At 45.6% G+C, this 19,233-nt stretch overlaps 1 protein-coding gene across 12 annotated transcripts in view; it reads left to right on the top strand.

Moving 5' to 3' along the window:
• Positions 1 to 399: 399 nt before the first annotated feature.
• LOC113583577 (neogenin) overlaps positions 400 to 19,233 on the top strand; it is a 70,131-nt gene continuing 51,297 nt past the window's right edge. For all 12 annotated transcript variants that reach the window (XM_035523842.1, XM_027019973.2, XM_027019980.2 and 9 more), the window contains exon 1: positions 400 to 870. In XM_035523842.1, the coding sequence (XP_035379735.1) occupies positions 816 to 870 (55 nt within the window). In that variant the 5' untranslated portion in view covers positions 400 to 815. The remainder of the gene's footprint in view (positions 871 to 19,233) is intronic.

Here is a 19,233-nt window from a genome sequence, read left to right on the forward strand (position 1 = left end):
ATCTCTCATTAAACTTTACTAGACTCACATGAGTAAGGCTGTTTTACAATAATTTAGGCTATTTTCCTGTCTGAATTACAGTGTTAAATAGATTTTGAGCAGTTTAACTAGATTAGGTTTTTATCTATCTATCTATCTATCTATCTATCTATCTATCTATCTATCTATCTATCTATCTATCTATCTATCTATCTATCTATCTATATTATAGCCCAGTTTAGTTAGTGCTTTAATTAATTTTGATTGCCAGAGGGATCCTCATCCGAGTGCACGAACATCACGTTGCGCATACTGAGCGGCTGAAGTGTCCATGTCGCGCTTTTCCATATGCCCGATGAATCCTGAATCCTCTGCATCTGTGAATCCAGGTCCTGATTTTTCACGGACCAATACCTACTACAAACCTTATCAACGCCGCACGCCGACTTCGCACTCTGCAATGTTTGTACAGGAGGTATACTGCTATCGTAGAAGCGATTATCCATATATTTTGTATTAGTTTAATGTTCGGCTCTCCCGTTCAGTTTCTTTTAATAATTCTTTCGCTTGTGGTCGTGGGTGGCTTCCAGTCTCCAGTGGCAACTGACTTCTTGCCTTCTCCAGCCCCCTCCAGCTAAGTTCAAGAAAACAACCGGACCCCCTCGCCTAGTGCGCTAAATGTGTCTCCCAGGGGAGCTTCAGACCTTGCTGGGTTTGTGCGGTTATCAACATTTTACTATGAGATTCGTTCACAAGATCTGACAGTTGAACCTGTAAACTAAGGCACGCGGTGGATTTTCTCGAGATTTTTTTTTTTTTTTTTACTTCGTAAAGTGATGGCAGAGCGGCACGCGCGGTTGCTCCTGTTTCTTTCGATTCTTACCCCGCAATGTAAGTTCGCCTTCTCTCTGCCTCCGTCTGTGAGTTCATAGTAACCCCTCACTTCACACCATGATCTAGGTTATGAAGTGCTAAATTAATTCCAGTCGTTTGACTGCAATTTACCCGCCACGATCTCGCTAGCTATGTTGCGAAATAACGTTTGCATTCAGGAATGCCGCAACGGTCCCGGCAACCCCAGGCTGACACTTAATGCATGTTAATATTTAACAGTTTATTTTCAGTGCCTTTTTATTTAATTACCATTTCTCACTTATGTTGGTCGGTGCAAGCCATCGGTCCTTCGAAATTCCTTAGTGACAAATCATCACTTTGAAAGAAAAAGACCGGACGACACTACTTTACTTCATTCGTCAAAGCATTGTTTAGATGAGCTGCATTGAAAATCGATACGCTAATATTATTTGCAAGGAAAGGTGCAAAAAACTCAGTTAATGCCTGACTCATGAAAGGTTCTTAAGAGAAGTGGTGATCGGTTGGCTTTGAAGTGCAAACACATCAAAGAGTAGGCTGTGGGTTAATTAATGGACGTGATTGGGATGCTGGGAAATCGATATTCAGTTTGTCTCTTTGATCCTGACCTCTGAATTCCTCATGAGAGCATGTTATGAGCATGTGCATTTTTTTTTCGAAATTGGATAGGTTAGTGGTATGATTGAGTAAGGACTGCTCTTTAAAAAGCAATGCTTTTATGGAAGGGAGGCAAGTGTGTGTGTGTGTGTATATATATATATTGTCGTTTTGTGCATGTGCCAAGTTTGGAAGTATCCTACCAACTGAAGCTTCAACTCAGGTTCACTAATTGAGGTTTTGGCTATGTATATTTTGTTGTCCCAAGCAGGTGTAAAACTGACCAGTAAGTGGCGACTGTTGGTGAATAAATTGCTATCACTTCCTAAAGTAACTGAAATTTCTGTTGCTTGATGTCAAGTCTTTTAAATATATGACACAGAAGGGGATGGGATGCATTTTTACACCTACATCTGTTGGCATGTCAGCCATTGGGCCTTAACATTCTTTGTTGTCTGTTAGCTTGTTCCTAATATAATTTTTTGAACATTTGCATTGTTTACTGAAGTTAACACAGAATGTCCTGGAATATTAAATGGTAAATACTTTGATTATCTGCACTCATGACTAGCCACTGTTTCATGCCAGCTGTGAAATTACATGGCTAAATAGTGCATGCTTACTTGCATGTGACTGGAGTTTAGTAAGAATTACCCATTTTGTGTTCTTAGAGTCAAGACTGATTTTGTTAAATACCAAAGCAAACTAAAAGGGTGGGAGGGCAATAAAACAAAGCAAACATTTTGATTTGCAAAAATTAAACCGCCTGTCTGCTGTCGTGCATCTCAGAATGGCAGGATCTGCACTCTTTGTCATTAGACTGTCTTGGCATAATTGCTTGTGGCAGAGCAGGTAATGAGTAGAAATGAAGACATCTGTAGCGCCATCTCACGCTAGAGCTCTGTGGGAGTGGAGGGGGCTTGGATCTTGAAAGCAAGCTTAATTCTCATCAGTGTCAGTGAAGATGATTGACTGGCATTTTACCGCAACCTTTTAGCTCCTTCTTGCTGCTGGCAGGATATCACTGCAGCAATCTCATTCACTGAAACTAAGGGGAAATAGTGTGGTGTTTGCACACACGCACAGTGTATGCTCCTTTGAATGATTGTGGCCTGGTTGCCTGCAGCTGGCCTGGAGTGCATGCATGCATGCGTGCACACACCCATGCACCAGCACGTTCTATCTGCATGCTTTTGTCTACGTGTGAATGGCAGCAGGCAGCGGGGTGTGCAGGCTGCTCACAGCTGTTGCTCTGCTTCGTATGATGATGCTTTGTTAACTCTGCATGTGGAACGCAGTTTCTCCTAATCCCATCATTTACACAGAGACATGGATTGATCAGTCTGACTAATTAAACCCATGTGTAGAGATACACACAGCCAGTGATGAGTATTCATTAAAGCACTCATTTGGGACTTGGTTTGGGCATGGGGCTATTTGTTGTAAGTGTCACTCATTTAGTAGGGCCAATTTCTTCACATTTCACTTTAGTGGAAAGGAATTGGGCATGTACAGACTGTACCTTGTTTGCAATGGTCCACAAATATCTTCAAATGGTCTATCAACATTTGAAATTCTAATATGGTGTGAGAGTCCATTTCTAGTGTCACTGACTTACTACTTTATGTAGTAAGGAGTACTGAGATCATAGAAACAAAGACCCAGGACTTTCTTTGTGTCTTTACTGGTTATGATCATGATGGTGCATACTTGTGCTTTTTTGCCCATGCCTGCTTAATTGGATGAGCATCCTCAAATTGGTATTGGCTAAGCATTGTAGATGTCACGCGCTATGGTGGTAGAACACACAGAAACACTGTGGCTTGGACTGTAAGAGCTTGGAGACCAGTACGTTTGTGGCTGGGAGAAAGCTGTAAAATTCCATTCTGAGTTGGGGCATGTGCTGCTGTTTGTAGTTTGTAGTGGCCTGGCTTGTTTTGCTCTGTGAATGCATCATTGACGCTGCAGCTATTAGGTGTGTGGCTTTGGCTGGTTGGTGGGTCGCAGCCTCCTCAGACATGGGGCCTCTCCCAGGGGCCATTTCCACTCTAGGTTCCTTTTCCAAGTGGAAAACCTAGCTGCATATTAGTGCTTGTTAAACACCTCTGTTGACTTTTGGAGCTTGTCTGTGAGGACATTGGGCGGGGGGGACACTTAAAGGCTAAAGCTTTACTTTAACTTTGTCAGCACAGCTTTTGGTGACAGCTACCTGACGTGGGTGCATTCAGAATGAAAGAGGGTGATAGAATTTGTTGAAGGCCTTGGGGGTCATTTCATGTGCCAAACCTGGCTGCCTTTTTGCTAGCACAGAATCACCTAGAACTTGGAATGTGTGTTATTTTTCTCCTTATTATTGGTCACTGGAATCGTGGCACAATATCTATCTATCTATCTATCTATCTATCTATCTATCTATCTATCTATCTATCTATCTATCTATCTATCTATCTATCTATCTATCTATCTATCTATCTATCTATCTATCTATCTATCTATCTATTTTCTGTTGTGGTGATAAGTAATTTTATATTTGGAATCTGAAAACATTTTACATTTAATTAGCTCACCCTTTAGTTTACATCCTATTCTTGTGCTTATCCGTGCTAAGTCCTTTATTTATGGACAAGACAAGGTTCTTGCACACCTTGTTCAGCAACTGTTAACATTCCATTTAAAATCCTCTCATGGGTTGTATGGAAAATTTTAAATGATATGGCTCTCCTTAAGGAATGAGTAATTGGGTAAATTCAATTTTGCTGTATCTTCCTCTGCTCCTCCCATCCACAGTCCTGCCATCAGACTCCATTCTCATTCTCTGCCATAGCCCTTCCAAACTCTTTCAGGCATGCTCTGTAGAACATAGCTGTCGCTTGCTCTAGCAATGTGAGGACTGCTTGCACAATAAGAGTAAGAATGTGGATGAGGCCTGAGTGGTGGAGTCTGTCTTTGAAAACTGTAAAGATCAGGCATGGCGTACAGCATGATCGTATGGATATTAAAATGTATGTTAAGTGCCCAATTTCTCAAAATAACCATGAAATGTATTAAGAGGTTACTCGAGAGACTGGTTTCCTAGACCAAGATCTAGATAAAAAAGGCTTTCTGTGGGACATCACCAATGACACTGCAGCTGCCCAAAACTAGTCTTAACCCATGTCCATCCAGGACGCTGAGCCCCAGTCTTTATTCTGCCCAGTAACTCTTATGCACTCAAATACTATTTGAAGACCCACTGGAATTTAAATACCATTCAAAGTAAATGCAGTTGTCTGACATTTAGCTGTGTTCATAAAGGACCAGATCCAGACTGGGCGTAGGTGTAGACTAAAATGGATTATTGGTGAATCACAATTCATATTTTAATTTGGTCCAAGACTAGGCTTAAACAGTGCTTGGCTAGATTAATGTTTTCAGGTTTGTATGATTTGTTGTGCCAATGCCTTTATATGGGGAGCCTGAACAACTATATGTGGTTTTATTTTTTAATTTTTTAAAATGTTTACTATTGTAAAATGAAACATTAGGACTTGGCATCAAAAATAAGTCATGCAGCTGTTATTAATATATTCTATATTTTTCTCTTAAATTTGTTTAATGAGCTCAAAAGCAGTCTCTCATCTTGGTCTGTGTTGCAGGTTGCTGATTGACACAGCTGTGTTAATTGTTACTTCTTTTTGCTAAATCTCCAGTCCTGCTGATTATAAAAGCAGAATGTTGAAGTGCAGAGGAAAGCCCATTAATTCAGGCTGGCCTGTCGAAGACATTCAGTGGGAAGCCTTGCATCTCCTCTGTTCGCTGTAGCCACGATGAAGGATCCTTTCACCTTATGTAAGCGATGCGTCTGAGCGTATGGCTAAGCCTGCATTCCTGCTCACGCTGTGCACAGTGGCCATAAAAAGCACCCTGCCATGGAGGTGCCTTGTGAATGATAAGCCAGCCTCTCTTTCTCATTAGTTTTATGGAGTATCAGCTCTGTATGTACAGGGCAGGGACCAGCCTTCACTGCGGAGGTATGGGAGAGCAGGGAGACTTCCCTAAAACATGCTGGACAAGGTCCAGCATAACTGTCTGATGAGAAGAATTGCAGTCTGTGTGCTCAATCAGTTCTACTTTGGATCACTGTGAACACGACGGCCCAGCAGCACAAGCAGTGTTGGATCGCATGTTTCACTCTCCGTTTACAAGCCCCAGGACTGGAGGAGACTGGTACTGAAGGATGACATGGCCAGTAATGATCACCTCTTTCACCTTCTGTTGCTTAAAACACATCACTGGCCAATTTAGTTCTCAGAGCTGCTGTTCAGGGCAGGCTGAAGCAGCTGTGTCATCCTGGATTAAATTAACAATGAAGCTCATTTGAACTTTTCACAACTGGACTATCCTCCTTTTAAAAGACTGATAGGAAGGCATTTCATGGTCTTTTTTTTGCCTTTATGCATTGACAGGAAGCCAATTAAGTTCATCCTTAAGTAGTGCCACATGATAAATATTTTCCCGGTTTAATGGGTGCCAGAACACATTCAGCATTGCTGTTTTTGTGGGGTCGTTTTCCATCACAATAATATAGCTGTTGCTAATTAGACATGAGTTAAGGCGGGGATTTATTCACTGCCTGTGGTATGACAGCAGGACACATTCCTTAACTCCACACACAAGCCACAGCTCAAGGGAGGCAGTTTAACCCCTAGCCTGAACAAAATGCCTTTTTTATGTGTGTATGCATACTTGGGTACTGTTCTGCATTTTCTGGATGAATATATGTATGTGATGACCAAGAGGTTGTTTGCTAGTTACACGCTTGCTGCCCCTCTCTCTCTCGCTCTCATTGACACACGGCACTGTTGCCCACTTTAATAACTTGTGCAGTAGCACTCAGGAGTGGCAGTGCCAGTGGTATATCTCCGCACTCACCTGTGGAAGTGGCTTTGTGTTCACTAAGAAGCACTCTAACCTTCTGAAGCGTGTTCTCTCTCACTCACTCACTCACACACACACACACACACACACACACACACACACACACACACACACACACACACACACACACACACACCTTCAAACAAGGCCAGGGTGAGTGACGTTCAAGTGTCTCCAATGTGTTATATGAGTAAGAGAAGTTCTCAGTGGCAAGCCACCCAGAAAGCAATGCTCTCTAATTAATGGAAGCAGGATGTGTAGCACACTTATACAGCAGCCATGGTTGTGATGAACATGATGGGTGTCCAAAGATGTCTCAAAGTGTGCATGTCTGTGTGTCGTGCTTCATATGCCATTACTTTTACATAGTTCAGATTTACATTCGCTCTTAGTGATGTACCTGTTGGCAGATGTAATTGGACATGCTTCAGTGATCCCTATATAAGTAAGCCTGGGTTGAAGTGACGACAGCCTGTGTTGTATAGATGGGGCATCTGGTCCACAAACTTCTGTCTTAAGCTTGACTTTGACTACGATGGTTTATATTTTGAGTGGCTGTGGACTGTGTTCATAAAGCGTTCTGAGGGGAAACCATTGTGTGTTATACAGGCAGCAGTTAGGAATCGCTGGCTGTCTGCCTGAGCTCCCTGTGGAAACCTGGCCTGGATGGGCCGTGTGCGAGTGTGTCTCACACAGACTGGGCGGGTTGGTAAGGGAGCAGAGCTTTTGACCATTGACTGCTTGTTCAGTGGAGGTCTGTGCAGAACGTTGGCTGAAGCTGAATCTGCAGTATTCAGTTGTTCCCACTTGTGATGACCGATACAGTATCCCTGACTGGACATGAGTGGTGTTTGAAGCGAATGGCACTTGGGATTCAACCTGCTTTCCTGCACAAGGCAATGTCTGCCTTTTGAGATGATGTTTTATGATGTATAAGGACACCTATCACTATGGGATTCAGTGGCTTTTTAAAAAACATTATCGTTACAAACTTTTGAATGACCTTTTTGTACTTGGAATATGCCTTGGTCTCCCAATGGGACGTTGTTTAGGTTGTTAGCCACCCCGTAATTCCTTCACTCGTCACAGTGTGCTGTGTCATCACATTCAGCCTGCCTGTAAAATACTGTCTAATGAAAAAGCTGTGCAGGTGATTTAATGACTCTTTATGTCTCCCAAATGGCCTCCAGTGAGTCTCTGTCTCCCTCCTCTTGCTATTTGTGCCATGATTAACAGCTAAATTGTTTATATATAGGATGGCGCTAAACTGTAAAGGATCATTGGCTATGACCAATTTGGTTAGTCATTTAGGGGCTTTAGGACTCGTTTTTTGGTCTGTGGTGCCTCATTGGTCCAGAGACATGGGGTGCAATTTTAAGCAAAGCACCTGAGGCACTCCGCTGACACCTGCTGTTACTGGATCTGCTGCTGCCGCTGTTAAAGCTTGGGCTTGCTTCTGGGGTCTGCTAGAGCAGCATATGCCTTAAAGCATTCATAGGAACTAGGGCAGCACTAGAAACTGTGTATTACAAATTCCAGTTAAGGATGTGATTTATCACAGTCTGGATTATTTATTGAGTAGTATGCATGTTTCATCCCAGTATTTCTGTGTGTCCAAATTAGAAGCATTCATACATCCTGACCAATTTTGTCACTATTTTCTACCAGGAAAACAGCTCTCAGTTGCAGTGCCAGTTTATTCAAGAGCAACAACACACCTCCATTTCTAGAATTAATTTTAATTTCTGTTTTCTTTCATTCTCACTATATCACCACCTTGTTGGTATATGCATGTTCACACTCTTCCTCATAAACTTTATTTTCAAAGCTTCTCATAGTTAAATACGCCAGGAACACTTGACGAAACATATTGTCGAGACCTACTCCCTTCCGTTCAGTGTTTCGGTCCATATGGAAGGGACTAAGACAAATTCCTTTTACCATGGAAACCATGAAGCAGATGCCAGCTGATTTAACAGAGATGTCTCTAACTCTCTCCTGGATGAAGCAGCAGATCTGTGGACGACGCTTTTATTTTGTTCTATCCCCCCCGCCCTTGAGAGTGAGCGCGGCGCTGCTTTTAAGCCGCCTGCCTGTAACAGACGCCTGCGGCGCAGAGATAAAGGGGCGGCGGCTGCCGCCCGAGAGGAGCGGACTGGTGCTGTAATGGAAAGGGCAGGGGCAGGCAGGTGAGGAAGAGGACAAGGGAGTGAGGCACAGCCAGGAGGCGAGATCCGAGATCCGAGATCCAAGATCCAAGCTATGGGGGGGGCTACTGTTTAGCGTTCATGCCTTTTTGTTTCTGTACAAGCATTTCCTCCTTCGGTGGTTGGAGCAGACTGATGCCCTGCCGAGCGTCGGCTTTGGCCGTGAGCCATGTTCAGACAGGAGCCTTCACGCCACCGGTCTTCAGGACCCCGGCGGATAACTGCGGCACGGTTCACCAGGCCGTGATGCTGCTTCTTGGAACTGAGGCTTCCCTGCACAGGAAGACCCCATTAGATCCGTCTCCATACCCCTTTCGCCTCTTTTAATAATAGAGTCTGCCCTCCCCCCCCAGGCTCTCTTCCTAAAACGCTCTGAAGGTAGTCTGACCCCTCCCCCGACGCCCGCCACGAGAACACTGCTTCTTTCGAGGGGGACTCTGTTCACTCTTTCGCTGTCAGATAGTGCTGCTTCCCTTTTGGTTTTCTGCCTGGCTACTTTTGATTTTTTTCTTTGGCTATGTTTGCTGGGTGTTCTAATGCATATATGAAAAGTGCCTTGAATGGGAAACAGGGTCCAGTAGCTAAAAATTAGATTCAATCAAAACTATGGTGCAATTAACAGCCTGTAGTGGTGTACCTGTATTGAATAGATATTCACAACTGACCCAATTCTAGTTCCTTAGGGACAGACCCCAGCACTAGAACCCACTGAATCTGCTGAGGCTAATGAGGGTGGTCAGGTATATGAGCTCTCAGGGGACAAAGCCCTTTCAGGCTGTTCCAAGTGCAGCTTTCCTCGTCCAAATTCTAATCTCAGCCATTATAAGATGAAGCACGATACAGATTTGAGTTCAGTGTAAAAAGGGCAACTCCCAACAACAGTAGAACTAATCTTCTGTCCTCTAATCAGTAGGTACTGTAACATGACTGTATATTATTAGGCTCTCCCTAAGGGTTAGTATGTGCTTTGAGTCCTGCCTACAAGTTCTTTTGGTTTTAAAGCTTTTTTTTATTAAAGATAAACAGGGTAATAATATTCAGAGTCAGGTGCAAAGCATTTTAAGCATTGTTTACAGCATGAGATGATGTTGCCATGCTGGATTTTAAATCTGTAGATCTTAATTCTGAGCATGCCAGCGGCATCCATTGTAAGGGATGAGGCTCTTTCTGTTATTGAAGGACTTGGGAGCCTTCCCGAAATAGGCTGCATTGCTGGTGCAGCTGCAGGTTTTCATCATTGTCCTCTCCTGACAGTGAGGGACGGGAGATTCATCCCGCCGCTGCTTCTGTCCATGATTTGTTTAGTGTCTTGTCACCTTATCTCTGACTGCCATTCCCTGCATCTTCATACCTGAACATACTGTCCTCCCCCCTTCTCTCTCTCTCTCTCTCTCTCGTTCACTGTGTGTGTGAGATGCAGGTGTGTTTCTCTTACAACATTTGAGTATCAAGGTGTAAAAAATAAAAAGCATGTATTTATTCATAGGTCTATCTTGGTACTAGACATATTTTGCCTGAGGGTTTGTGACCATTTTAATCAGATTCTAGTCTTATTAATAATTGGCTCTTTTTAACTACCACAAGGACATAGCCATCCATGTACAATGTGAATGGTTTTTCCTCTTCAGGTCAGAATATATGCATCTTAAAAATATCTGTAGATTGGGTATATGCATACTTTCACCAAGTCCCCTGCCACTGTCTAGGGGTGCTGAAATCCATCCAGTGGAATCGGAGCACTGTCCTGAAAATTCCTTCACAGCCCGTTTGTCTCATGAAGTGCGTACTTGATGCACAGCTCCTCCATGTCTGCCTCTCTCCCCAAGGGTTTTGCTGCACGGTCCTCAGATCAGTACGGCCCATCGGACAGCTGTAGAGAGAAACGCTTGGATGGCCGTGGCTACGAAGTACAGGCCTAGAGTTAGTGTTGCTCGCAGGATAGAAGTCTTACCCCCCCCTCTCCCGGCTTTGACATTTTTTGCCCGCTTTCTTCTTCCCCTTCTCCTGGGCTGGTTTGTGCTCAAGTGAGAGCAGGAAGAGGGCTGGACGATGTGGACAAGGCTTTGCGTGGCGAAAGGCCAAGTACGTCCGGCCCGTCGGCCACGGTTGGTGGCTGGAGAGCACGCGCGGCACAGCTTGGGTCAGCACCGGGGCAGGTGCGGCTTGACGGTCAACTGTAGCCAGAGCTAAAGGTCTTCTGGCGTTCCTAATGGAGGCTCGTTCCCATCAGGACCCGACACGCTGCTTTGATAAGTCAGCTGTCCGGCACTGATGTGACGGCGTGCGGTTCGGATGCTGATGGCGCACGCAACGCTTCAAAGTGTTTCCTGCGCACGTCAGCTCAGGGGGGAGCACAGCTGCCTACTCGCACAAACTCCTACGGGGCTGCGCTTCAGTCTGCATGGACTGGGCACCAGTGTGTGCCTAGCTGCACAACGTGAAAATGGGCACATGATTCGGAGCTGCGATACCTGGCAAATGTCCACTCTTACTTTCCTGCTCCTTGCTGGTTTTTCCCCCCCCAGTCATTTATTTTATTTGATTAAATATTTTAGGGTGGGTATCCCATACTATGAAGATGGTGGGCGGGAAAGAAGCAGTGCTCGTAGATCTTAACCCTCGCCTGCCCAATGCCGATCACTGGGCTCTGCGCTTATCTGTCGATGAACTCTGGGAGGGGGGGGGGAAATGGAACATGCTTCAGCAGGACCAAGAGAAGCGCTCGTGTGACGACCACGCCAAGAAGGCAATCCGATGCCAAATCTCTATCGCAGGCCAGAGTCCTGGAATGCTGTGGTCAGCTCACTGAGCTCCAGCTCAGATTAACCGTCCCTTCATTCCAGTGAAGTGAAACCACTATGAGAGTGGAATCCCAAACGTCCAGGCACAGGAAAAACCACACGCTGGGCTCGCACCAACAGATGAATATTTGAAGCTGCATGAGGAGTGTTCTCATTTAGGCAGTACACTTCTTGACACTGATATTCTGACAGATGCAATTAATGAAATGTGAATGAGGGCTATGCACTTTTGCAGAGCTGTACTGACCGTCACCTTTACTTTTCACACACAATTCTGGTTGAATTCTGGGAAAGGCGTTGGGTTCACTGTTGCTTGTGTTGCTCTATCCAATTTTATGTTCTTTCTTGCAAGCAGATGAACCCTAGTTCCCATGGGAAATGAGGAATTAATGTGATGTAGTCCAGGTGAGACGGAAAGTATTGGTGTGCATTAGAGTCCAGGAGAGAAGGCCTGCCCAAGGCCCTCACTTTTATTCTGCCCATTAAATGGAGATGTTCTGATGAGAAACAGCTGATGCAGTGGGTCTAGAGGCCTCCATGGAGCAGTATCTTGACAGGTCAAAATATTGTTCTAATGGCAGATGCACAGATATGACCCTGATAAGTCACTAACTTCATTTTCCTGCAGGCTCTGGGAGCAGGAGTGATGAGTGATGTCAGTGAAGTGAGTTTTGGTCTAATATTTATTTTTGCTAAGTTCTGTGCTGGCTGGGCATTTGGTGCAGCTCCTTTTTGGTGTGTCTGTTGACTCTTATTTTTTGCTCTGGTCTTTATTCAATGTGCCCAACGAAATGAGGACATTCATTAGTACAATTTTGAGGCACTTCAATTTTGTCTTTCCCACAGGGTTGCTCAATTTTCTGGCTCCCCTTTACTAATGAACCAGAGCTGCTGTAGTGTGGACATTGATGCTGATCTGAGAACAGTTTCCTAGCTGCTCTTACATATATTAAAGCTGGAAAGAGTGTGAATGAAGCCGCATGTCTAACCTGCCTATTCTGTTACTCTAGATGTGCAGTGCGGATTTCATTGGTTCCAGTGATGCACATGTAGAAGCTTAACTCTCAACTCCTCCTTGTCTGTACGCACAGTCTTTTAGCCCCGGGTTACCATGGCGATGGCCTTAATGGCAGAGAGTTCAAACCTAACGGCCATTAACACTCTATTCTCCATTAATTAATGGCCCTGCCTCAGACAGGGCTCAGAAAATGTTCTTACTGTCACGCTGTGTCCAAAAATAGCCCTTTCATCTGGGCTTATCGTAGTGTTATCTGTTTCCCTCGTGTTAATGCCCTGATGAGTATGAGCACTTTTGCTTTTTGGACTGATTGAGTTACCATAGGCATGATTCTTTTCAGTGTGCTTCAATTACCAGAGGAGCCATGAGGGTGGTCTGGTGTTCCAGCAAGCACTGTAAACGCAAACGGGCCGCTTTGTTTATTGGTGAGAGCAGGCACTCCTGACAGGTGAGGCCATTCACTTGTTGCACAAGTGGTGCTAGGATCCCACACCACGTCATGCTGTTCAGAAAGCGTCCGGCCAACTGGGCTGGTTTTAACATTTTTGCCCCTCTAGCTTCCTACACAGGGGTGGGGCCATAGCCTTTATGTACCTGGGTGAGCCTCGTCTTTTACTGTGAGCACCGTGGTGCATGCCCAGCCACGGACTTTCCGAGAAGGCTTTTGTGCTTCCCACCAGTTGTATCCCATCATGTTTTGCTTTTCACTCTGCATTCCATCCATCCCATTAGTGACAAGTCCAGTTTGGAGCACTGCACATTAGTTGTTTTGAAGGATTGCTCCAGACTGAACGGAATGGCGGCACTGGAGCGTCTGACATAGGCAGATGATGGAAAAAAGTTCCCCGGCCCAGTTGTAGAGCGAACATACGTTGGGGGCAGTGGCATGGCACGTGCAGGGCAGAGCATAAATCTCACTGGAGCCTCACAAGCTTTAGCCCTCTGCTCCTGATGGATGTAGCACTCATATGTTCTAGAAGTGAGTAAAGGAATGGCACACTCCTGTTTGGCTGTGCACTTTGGAAAACTGGGGTCACCTTGTTTTACCCTCTATATTAATTGTTAGAGCATCCTGCAGAGTGCGTGATGGGCATAAGTGGGGAAAATATTAATATTTGTACCTTATCCCCGTTGTGTGTGTGTGTGTGTGTGTGTGTGTGTGTGTGTGTGTGTGTGTGTGTGTGTGTGTGTGTGTACGTTCTCTGCTCCTTATAGCATACAAGCAGTCTAATGCTCCCTGTGAGCGTGTGGGTGTTTACACATTGCGAATAAAACCCATAGCCCAACAACTGCTGTGTCTGTCTGAACGGAGTGAAGGATCCTCTGCTGTCCCTTTATTTGCACCAGTTTCATTTTCCTTTGCTGGCCTTCTGTCACAGCTAGAGGCAGCTTCCCCATAAGAGGTTTTCCAGAATCAGACGTCTTTGTCAGGGCCGTGGAAGAAAGGCGTGCCACCATCCAGTTAATTTGATTATTAATGAAATCCCCTGAGTGCTATGATACCACTGTTGCGCTGCCACGGCGACAGCCCGCCTTTAAACCTGTTTGCATTGTAACGGCATGCTAATTCCCGTCCCCTCCCCCTCTCCTCTTCGGGAGGACCGGAGTCATTTCGTGTCTACTTTCGTGTCAATCTCCTACGTTGCACGATGTTTTAAAACCGTTGCCCACACACTTCCTTTTCATCCTCACGTGAGAGGCTGGCACAGATTAGAAAAACCATAGCAGTTAGTGTCACCCGCCCCCCCTGGGCCACCATGACCCCTAGCTGTGCGTGTGTGAATATACGCATGCCATTCTTGCCATGCACACTGTGTCTCTGGCCTTTGTCTGAACTGTGCTGCATGGCAGTTTGATTTTTTCTCCAGTAATGCTGTCCTCTTCCTGGCCACTGGAAGCAGAGGCATGGCTCCAGCACTGCGTTGACCGCCTCTCGGTCCTGCTCCATATGCTAGCAAAAAGTGATTTGTTGCCCATTCTGGGAATTGTCTCAGTGCTATGGCGCAGGTTGTGATTTCATGTGGTAAATGTTCAGTAGTCTGTCTCTCTGAGTCAACATGATGTAATTTCTTGCAGAGCAGCCTCATGTACACCTTCACTTGAAAGATTTATGGAGCTCCCACTCCTTTCCTTACTTGTTTATCACCCCCTTTTCTCTCTTGTTCTCCCACTTGCTCTCTCACTCGCTCTCACACACACACACACACACACACACACACACACACACACACACACACACACACACACACCCCACCGTCACCGTCCCGGGCTTGCAGGGCTCCATAAATATCCTCGAATCCACTGAAGCTGCTGACACCGTGTACAGGGGTGCTGATGAATTCTTTACCCCGGCGAGCTGCTCTTGACGTGGACTCTGGCCTCACCTTGGTGCCTGCTCCCCTGCAGAGCCTCTCCCCCAGCCAGGCCACGCCAGGCCTCCTCCACCAGCACACGCCTCAGCTGCTTCCCACAGCAGGAGTGCAGAGGCCCTCGGTGGGAGAAGCCCACTGCTCTGTTGCCTGAGCCCCTGCACACGGCTCGTGAATAATGGAGTTGTTTACTGTGGGGTGAGGTTTGTTTGCGGAGAGCCTTGCAGTGCAGAGCCTGTATGAGAGTGTAGCAGGGCTGCCGTCCTGGTGGGTAGGAGGGAAGAGGCACTCAAAGGGGCTTTGGGACCTGGACGTGAGCCTCTCGCTCTCCTCGCAAGGAGGGAAATAAAACATCAATACTGCATTTCATGAATATACAGGCCGATAGATTTTAGGAGGTACAGGTGTTTTATGAATAACAACTTTGTATTCTATGTAAAAATGTTTATTTACAACTAATACAATGTCTTAATTTATGTTCTCAGGTATCAGACAGCTCATTTAAAAGGAATATCATTGTCTCATGGCCTTGAGTATGAGTGGAGAGAGACTCTTGGTGTAAAAGGCACCTTGAAGTGCTTTCATACTAATTCTTCAGACATGAAAGCTCCAGGTCGGTGCGAGGCCGTACCGTGGAATAGATGGGTAAACCAGAGAAGTCAGTAAGTAGCACATCATTGAGGGGAGCGCCAGTGTTCCGGTTGAGAGTTCGGCTTGGTCCAGTGCCCGTAGCCCAGGTGTGCAGTGGAGATCATTAATAATCATTTTGCCCGCTCATTTTTGCCATCGTTCCCGCTCATCCCCTTCTTGGCAAGTGTCCTGCTCTTGCGGCTGCACGGTGGAGCTGGCGTCCCACTCCCCGTCACACTCCGCAGGGTTGAAGACTTCAGCAGTGGCAGTAGCGACGAGCCAGCTCCACCCGATATAATCAGCAAAAAACCTAGAAATAGCAAGGCATGCGACCAGCATGAGCATCTGAGATCAGGCCTGTCTGAGCTTAAGGACACCTTTTCCCCAGTTTCCGAGTGACATTTTGGAGTGTGTATGATGAAGATGTGGTGGTGATCACTCGTTTAGCTGTATTTGAACTGCTGCAGCAAGCATGGTGCGCATGGAGTTAAAAATCCAGCACTCTTCAATCTGTCTATCTCCAGCTCATCTTTGCAGCCTGTCCCAGTGCGCTGCAGTGTCGGCTTCAGTCAGCTAGAGTCTGCCACCGTTGCAGAATTGATTTGGACTAGTAAATCAGATTCTGGCATGACCCCATTCCTCATTAAAAGGCAGGTATGTCTGATCACACGCGGACCGGTGGTAGATCATGCCTGAAAGACCCCGTTCCTATTGGCTGAGCTGGTAGGTGAGACGATTTTCTGGACTGAGCTCTATCAGACTCTTAAAGTATGGAAAGCAATGGTAGGGGATATTGTTGGGTAAACTCAACAATATGCAGGGCCATAATCCTGTACCGATAACCACCTTCTCTGCTATAACACACTTAATTCCACTCCTCAAGCCTTCAGTGAACAGCAGCAGGTATATCAAAGCAAGGAGAACCTTACCACAGGAACAGCAGGAATTGTTTTCCATGTTCCATGCACTTTGCTGGGTCACTTAAGACAGCACTGATGCAAACAGATCACAGGGCTTGGATCAGCATTCAAGGACATCAGCTACTGACTCCTAAGTACACGGCCTATAAGCCTCTACAGGCCTGTGCGCTGCAATGACCCCAGGAGCCGCTGTAGTGGTAGCTGGCATGCTGCACTGATGTTTAGCGCTGATCACCACGGAGAGTCTGGGTTGCTTCCGTTGGGATTTCGGCGACGGGAGCACACCCGTTGCGACCCCCGGGCATCTGTGCTTGGGCAATTGCTGACGAATGGCTTCCTGTATTCTCTTGCTGCAGTTTGTCTCGGAAAGGAGTGCACACCCAGAGTGCAACTTGGTGCGGTAGCATAGGTGAGTGCCTGACAGTAAGTCATGTACTGACACGTGCGCACAAATGTATTTACGCACACACACACACACACCCACCTACGTACACAGACATGAATGAACTCCTGCATTTGCACGCTAACAGATGCCATGCCGGCAGGCTGGTGTGTATTCTGGTGGTGTCCTTGTCAGCTGTGAAGCACCTGCTGTTAGCCTGCTCTTGTCACACGCACACACACACACGCGCGCGCACACACACACACGCGCACGCATGCTCATACTCTTGTGTTCCTGTTTCAGCTGTTCTAGTCAGTCCCTGTGACAGGCCCGCTCACTTGCAGAGACAGAATGCAGAATGTCAGTATCGTTTAAATTCCTAGCAGATCCTCTTCTGAGCTGCACTTGCTGAGGCGCACTTCAGAATGCTGCTTAAACACTCCATGCTGACCTGAACTTGCTTGCTTGTCTGCTCTCTTCTGTGACAGCCTGTCCAAAATATTATTTTGATCTTTGACTCTATGAAAAAATAGTCTCATAGACGCCCTTTGAAATCTCTTGCATGCCGTTACCAGCGTCTCTACAAATGACACTTCTCTCTGTAAGGAGAGTGAGGACACAAAATGTAACTTCAAAATGGAAAAGTACTTTGCCCTTTCTATTCCCATCTGATAGAGTTCTGCCTGTAATTACTCTAAAATGTTTCACTTTTGAAAAAGCTTAATGGATGATAAAGGCTTTTTTATTATTTAGTACTTAAAAACAACCTACAAGCATATAGAGTCCTTCAGAATTCCACTCCCACCTCTCAAACATCTGCAGTTGTGGTGGTTTTTTGTTTTTGTTTTCTGATTTATTTTATTCTTTTATCAACATCATATCAAAGTTTCGAGTCCCGACTGAGAGGTTAACATGGGAATAGAACCATGGACCCGGCTGTGGTTTCCCACATTGAGTAAGGTGGACACGTTCCTGTGGTGTTGACCCAAAACACCCTGGGGGGTGAACACATTCTCACTGGCTACGCTGGAGCTGGCAGTATCCCGCAGGCCCTAATGGCGGTCTGAGGGAGAAGGTCAGCCCTGCTGAGTGACGCGCTGAAGCAGAGTTCATGGCTGAATCATCATTTGTGGATTTGAAGCTCCATCCCGTGGGGTGCTGTTTGTTTCTTGGAAGAAAATGCCACGCCCAAATAATCTCCTACCAGTGTTACGTTTGAAGTTTGAAATGGGTTGAATTTAGTTGTTAATGAAATTTTTGTACTGTTTGGTTAGCGGGGTGTTAAGAGGCCTCCAACAATATTGATCCTTCTGCAATTCTGATTCATCTGGTCGGTGAATCTAATCCGTACTCCACCCTGGAGTAAGGAGTAAATTGAGGCTTCACGTGGGGGTGTGAAGTGGTGTGCGGGTGTGCGCATGCGAACACACACACACGTGCACCTGCACTGAATAAATGTGGTGGAGCTTCGTAAGGGAGCTGTGAGCGTCCCATCGTAAATCAGTGTCTGTATTCTCTGCAGGAGCCATCAAATGCAGGCTAAGGAAAGCAGCGCAGCACGCACGGATGTGCCCCCTCCTGTCATCATTCAGCTCTCTGCCTATCGTCACGCCACTCTCTCTCCCGCACAGCTGATGGGAGGAACCTCTCACATAGGCTCAGGATGCCCGGCATTGAATTGCCTTCCCAGACGGAGCGAATTAGAAAGCATTCCAGGTCCTGTTGAGCGGGCGAATGCGCACGCGTGCATATTAACGCGCGCGAACTCCCTCCCAATTTTGTACCTGTGTATGCTGCTTCTCTCTCGTTGTCACATTCTAGTTGCACCTCGAAGGAGTCGTTCAACACTTGTGTTCTACTTGACGCAATCATGCACTCTCTCGTTAGGAAACGCATCCACATTTTTATTGGATTTTTTAACATTTATTTACTCCCGCTTAAGTCAAACTGAGATTAAAATCTCTCTTACAAATGAGTGCTGGAAGGCAGAACACAATCTTGCAACAATTAAAAGAACATGAGAAAAGAAAGAAGACTCACCTGTCTGTTAATAATGAACAAACGCAGAGACCTTTGGCTGAGGTTAAGATACCAGTTAAAGAGATTAATAGCTCCCTGTTTGAATGAGAAACGGGCAGAAACATTTAACGATGTTGAAGGTCTATAAGTGAAAGCTGCCTTATCAAATTCAGACTATACTATTGGAATGTGAAATTAAATAAAAATCAGAAGATAAATTCTAAGAATGGAAGTCATATTTATTAATTAAATTCTGCATCTAAATATAATTAGTTGGGTTGTAACCCCAATTAACACATTTGTGGTGAATGTTGGACTAAAGTCAGGCCCTACTGGTCCTTGCTGGGGTGTGAAGGAATGGCGCTTAATTTTTCATAGTGAGGTGCTTTCACACAGATTGCATTCCATTCATTATATTACATACATCATTAAGAAACAGCCTTAGGCAAGATATTCATGTTGGAATCATGTATGATGCTACATGGTAGTTTTCCTGCAGTAGAGGCCAGTCTCAGACACCA

The sequence above is a fragment of the Electrophorus electricus genome, chromosome 2 (genome assembly GCF_013358815.1).
Source record: "Electrophorus electricus isolate fEleEle1 chromosome 2, fEleEle1.pri, whole genome shotgun sequence".
Lineage (NCBI taxonomy): Eukaryota > Metazoa > Chordata > Actinopteri > Gymnotiformes > Gymnotidae > Electrophorus > Electrophorus electricus.